General features: G+C 64.6%; 1 protein-coding gene across 1 annotated transcript in view; it reads right to left on the bottom strand.

Moving 5' to 3' along the window:
• Positions 1-1870: 1870 nt before the first annotated feature.
• The window catches only part of STK32C (serine/threonine kinase 32C), a 28173-nt gene continuing 24858 nt past the window's right edge, over positions 1871-5185 (bottom strand). The window contains exons 4-9 of the mRNA XM_029932809.1: positions 4896-4933; positions 4701-4790; positions 4363-4466; positions 3705-3821; positions 2325-2450; positions 1871-2239 (exon numbers count right to left, since the gene is read on the bottom strand). Coding sequence (XP_029788669.1) covers positions 1886-2239; positions 2325-2450; positions 3705-3821; positions 4363-4466; positions 4701-4790; positions 4896-4933 — 829 coding nt within the window. The 3' untranslated portion in view covers positions 1871-1885. The remainder of the gene's footprint in view (positions 2240-2324; positions 2451-3704; positions 3822-4362; positions 4467-4700; positions 4791-4895; positions 4934-5185) is intronic.

A 5185-nucleotide genomic window follows, 5' to 3' on the forward strand; every position in this document is an offset into this window, starting at 1 on the left:
CTTGGACACACCCATGCATACCCATACACACATGCTCACACTGCACGTGTGCACATATACGCACACATCTTCAAAAGCAGGCTCACATGTGCATACACCTGCTCACATGTGTGCACACGTATGCATGCATGCACTTTCACACATTCACATGTACACAATGCTCACACATACCAGTGCTCGCACACACCCATGCACACATACTCACACTGCACATGCGCACGCACACATCTTCACACACAAGCATGCTCACCTGTGGGCACACACACACTTTTGCACAGACACACATGTGCACACACGCACCCACATGCTCACACACACACACCCATGCGCGCGCACAGGCTCACGTGTACAATAAGATCAGAGGACGAGAGAAGGCTGTCGTCAGCCACCTTGATGGAAATTCACACAAATTCACACAATTGGAAGTCTGTTGGAAAGAGGGTCTGAGCTAACGCTTGGCCGCGCCCACCCTGCCCCTGGGGCAGGGGGCGCAAGTGTCCCCACCCCACCCAGGGGCTGGCCCCCACAGCCCCACCCCTCTGCTCTGCGCCAAGTGCATGAATGAAATCCACTCATTTGCCGCCCGGCACAGCCCTTGCAGCTGGTCCTGGATCTGTGGGGCAACAGCTGTGACCACGGACTGGCCCGGACGCTCCCGAAGCTGCACCCCTCCCAACAAGAAGCAAACTGCGCAGGCGTGGAACGGCAGTGAGGAGGGCCGCGGGCAGGGCCGGAAGTCTGCGCCTTAACGCTCGAGCTCTCGGGGCACGAGGACCCCGCGCCCTGTGCAAGCCTGGCACCTGGCTCAGGGCAGACGATGGGGGCCGTGGCACACGTGGCCTAGGGCGGCTCCGAGCACAGCTGCGGGGCCGAGGCAGCATTTCCCCAGCACGGACCCCACACAGCTCTGTGGGCTGCACGTGGCCACCGATTTGTCAGGGCCACCCTTTCAAGGCCCCCACAGAAGGACGAGGCCAGCGTGCAGGCACCCGGGCAGACAACTGCACTTCCAGGAAACGCTTATTTTGGGTTGATTAATGTTTGAAGGCCACGCCAAGCCGTCAACGGGAAAAGAGCAGTGTCTTCAGCACGTGAATGAGTGGAGAGCCACATGCAAGAGTGACCGTGGACCTGACGCTACCCATAAAAGTTAGCTCGAACGGACCCCAGCTGAATGCGAGGGGTAATGCTAGGACGCGTAGAAGCAAGCACAGGACATCTGAGGGAAGATGCCAGAAGCACAGACTGAGCGCAGGAGTGGATACGCTCTACTCCATAGGCCCGCCCGGGAGAAGAGAAAGCCGCGGAACAGTAGAAACCGTTTGCAGCCCATGTCTGAGGAGTGTCTCAGATCAGGTGAGCGAGTCTTAGCAGTCATAGAGAGATGAGGAGCCTGGTTCCCGTCCCTCCTGTGTGAGCTCAGGAGCCCCAGGCTGGAAATGGGCGGGGCCACACCTGCAGTCCCACCTCTGAACACCAGGGGCCGCCACCAGCAGCCCAGAGTCCAGGCTTCGGGAGGCCACCAAGGCCGGGACCTGCAGCGCGGTGAGCCTGGCTGACAGCCACCCGAGCCTGACCCATGCCCACAAACGGGCTTGAGGAAGCGGCACCGGGGGCAGAGGGGCCACGGCTGTGACTGCTGCCCTCTGCACCTGTGCCCCGGCTGCTTCTGTGAGCACCAGCTGTACCGGGGGCACAGAGGCAGGGTTGAGCCCACGCTCACACACATGCTCACCAGGAGCACCCCCACCCTCCCGGGAGAAGCTCTGTGACCTGGGGCAAGTGAGGGGGTGTCTGTAAATTTCACTATGTCCCCCTAGAGCGATGTCCTAACCCCTAGACACAGAGTCACATAACGAGAGGGTCATTGGGATTAGGGTGGGTCCTAATCCAACACAATGGGTGTCCCTATAAGAGGGGACACACTCATGTGCCCCTGGGGGCAGAGGTGAGCACGGGGTGGGCCCGGGAGCCTCAACCCAGAGCAGGAAAGAGCACGAACCACTCCCACCTGCTTGGGAGAGGAAGTGAGGGGCTCGGCTGGGGGTGAGTCAAGGCAGTGCCCTGGAGGATGAGGGGGGAACCCCGCACCAGGCCCCCCACTCACAGACTGAGAGCTGTCTCTGCTGCTGTCCCGGGACCTGTTCTTGGCCAGACGCTTCTTCTTCTTATGCAGCGGCCTGGACTCCAGGATCATCTCCTCCAGCTCGAACGTGGGGTCGCAGTGCAGGCGGCCCTTCTGCGGGGGGAGGGGGAGCTGAGACCCCGCCTGCAGGCCGGCCCCCGCCTGCCCGGGGCCCCCACCTGCTGCCTGCCAGGCTTACGTTGGGCACAAAGCCTGGCGCCACCTTCTTCTCACTGAGGTCCTGCCACAGCACGCCGGCCAGCGACGGGGCCGCCTGCATGTCCTGCAGGCTGGAGGCTCGGTGCTTGGGGTCCACAGTGAGGAGCTGCAACAGGGGCCACGTCAGACGGCGCCCGCGGTGCGCACAGCTGGCCACCTGCCCCAGGCCAGCGCACCCCACTCAACGGATCTCAGAGGTCAGGCAAGGAGAGGGGGCACTGACTTCGGATCGGTGTGGTCATGTGGCTGAGGGGCCAAACAGGCCAAGCCTCTGGGGCCGAGGCTGCTGGAGGGCGTGGGAGCCACAGGGACTTTTGATGAAGAGTCACCAGCAGGCGGCAGCCTCGGCCTGGCTAGCGGCAGGAAGGGCCACAAGACTGGAACTAGCAGGACACAGGCCCTGGGAGCTTCGGGGTGCGGTGTGTGGCTGGGTCACTGCAGCTGGGTGTCCCCCCACATGCGGTCCTTTTTCCCAGAGAGAAGGCAGCAAACCCTGCCCAAGGCGACCTTGAGTTGCGAGGTCTGGTGCATGGTGATCCCCACTCCCTGCTTGGGTCTCAGGGGTCAAGGTCCACAGCGGGAGCTACCTGGGCAGGTGTGGGCAGTGCCCCGTGGGGTGCGGGCTGGGTAAGAGCCTCTTAGGAACTCGGAGAGGCCTCTAGCTGCCTGCTCCAGGGGTGAAGTGGGGAGGACACGCCAGGGAGGGCTGTGGGCCAGGATGCGGGGGCCCCTGGGCCTTGTGCGTCCAGCAAACTCTCGCGCGCCCGGTCCTGACCCCAGAGGCACCCATGCACTTACTGTGCAGCTCTCTGAGTGGAGCGGGGGGGCAGCCGAGGGGCAGCCCTAGCCCAGGCCCAGACCCTGGGCGGAGGCTCCGTGATAGCACCTGGCCTGGGTCCCTGCCAGACTGAGGTCCCCTGGGCTGCTGCAGCCACATGCTCAGGCAGTAGGGGGTGCAAGGGGGACCTGGGGTCTTCTCTGTGTGCTCTGGGGGATGAGCCCCGGCGGCGGCGGCAGGCAGTGGCCACCCATGGTTGGCAGAAGGTCTGGGTAGAGGAGGGCAGAGTACAGCATGAGCCCGGCTCCCAGCCTGCACGCACCCTCCCCCCAACACCTGTGACACGTTGGCCTGCTCCTCAGTTTGGACATCTGTGAAATGGGGTGAGGACCAGGTCATGGGGATTAAGTTGTTGATGGGCGCATAGCATTCAGCTCACAGCCAGTGCTCAGGCCGGCCTAACTACCACAAGGTGACAGAGGCTGACCAGCTGTGAGCCTGGTGGGAGTGGCACCGACACGCACCCGCAGGAACCCGGAACCTTCCTCAGACCGGGCCGGGGGCGGGTGGGGCGGGGCTCACCTTCCGCAGCAGGGCCACCATCTCCTTGGACCAGGTGGGCACGTACTGGACGCTCACCGTGCCGAACAGCTGCACCAGGGACTCCACGGCATTGCTGGAGTGGATGTCGTAGGGCCTCTGGGGCGGGGGAGGCAGTGCTGCAGCAGCGGCGCCCGGTACCCAGAGGCCCCCGAGGCAGTGCCCTGCCCGCCCCCCCCCCATGCACACAGCAAGGCCTCAGCTCCCAGGAAGATGCCGGGCCTGGGCCATTCCTGCACCAAGGCCAGGAAACTGGACAGGAGAGGCTGCCCATCTGGCCGGGCAGGGAGCACGTCACCCCCGTGGACACCCCGGCCTGGGTGGGTCAGCCCTGGAGGCCAAGAGGGGCTGCCTTCCTCCCAGCTGGGGTCCTGCAGGGTGGCTGGGGGTGCAGGGCCTCCGAGGCCCCCAAGGAGATGAGTGCAGGGGGGTCCCACGGGGATCCCACAGGAAGGACCCAGGGACGCAGCCCCACGGATAGTCTCTCCCCTGCCCAGCCTCCCAGCACCTCCTGGGCTGGCTCAGGCACCGCTCTCTCTGACAGTGCGCATCCACAGCACCGGTGCCTGTCTCCTCCCGGGGCACGCAGCTCCCCCGCTCCGCGGGGCACAGCCAGCCCTGGGCCCCAGGAGCTCCGTACCCATCCACGAAGCAGCTCGTAGGCCAGCACCCCCACCGACCACCAGTCCACCTCGAAGGAGTAGCCGCTCCCGCCGCTGACGAAGGACTGGAAGATCTCCGGAGCTTTCCAAGGAGGGAGAGGCAGCTGAGTGTCCCCGCTGCAGGCCCCCTCCCCCGCTGACTGCCCTAGGGGCCCTGCCCCACCTGGCGAGGGGGATGGGCTGACGCAGGATTGTATCCTGTCACATCACCGTCACCCAGAGTCCTGGCTGGCCCCGTCCCCACTGTCCTGAGCATTCAGGGAAGTGACACAGCAGGCTGGCCAGGCGGGCGTGAGGGCGGGGGGCCACGGCTCACCCATGTATGGCTTGGTCCCCGCCAGTGCAGTGGCCCTCTCCCCGTCCTTTATGATGGTGGCAATGTTGAAGTCGGTCAGGTGTGCATGCCCTGCGAGGAGAGAGGACAGAGCAGGAGTCCCGAGGACCGAGGACCGGAGGCGCGTCCTGTGGGCGGGGCCGCGCAGACGTCCAGCCCCATGCAGCCTGGGCTCACCTTGCTCGTCCAGCAGGATGTTGTCGGGCTTGACATCCCTGTTGAGGGAGCAGGAAGTGGGGAGAGGGTCCAGGAGCCCGTTCGTGCCCCGCAGTCCCGGGCAGGGCTGGGGGTTCCCTCAAGGGCCCCTCCCCACTCAAGGTAGAGGCCCCAGGGACCCAAGTGGGCCTTGGGAAGATACCCCCTGGCAATTCTGAGTGAGCAAGCCAGGTACAAGCAGCTGTTCTGGTTTCCGGTGAGGTACGCCCCCCACCACGGTGAGGCCAGGCAGCATCAGGGAGCGTACTGGA

The sequence above is a fragment of the Suricata suricatta genome, chromosome 2 (genome assembly GCF_006229205.1).
Source record: "Suricata suricatta isolate VVHF042 chromosome 2, meerkat_22Aug2017_6uvM2_HiC, whole genome shotgun sequence".
In the NCBI taxonomy this organism is placed as follows: Eukaryota; Metazoa; Chordata; class Mammalia; order Carnivora; family Herpestidae; genus Suricata; species Suricata suricatta.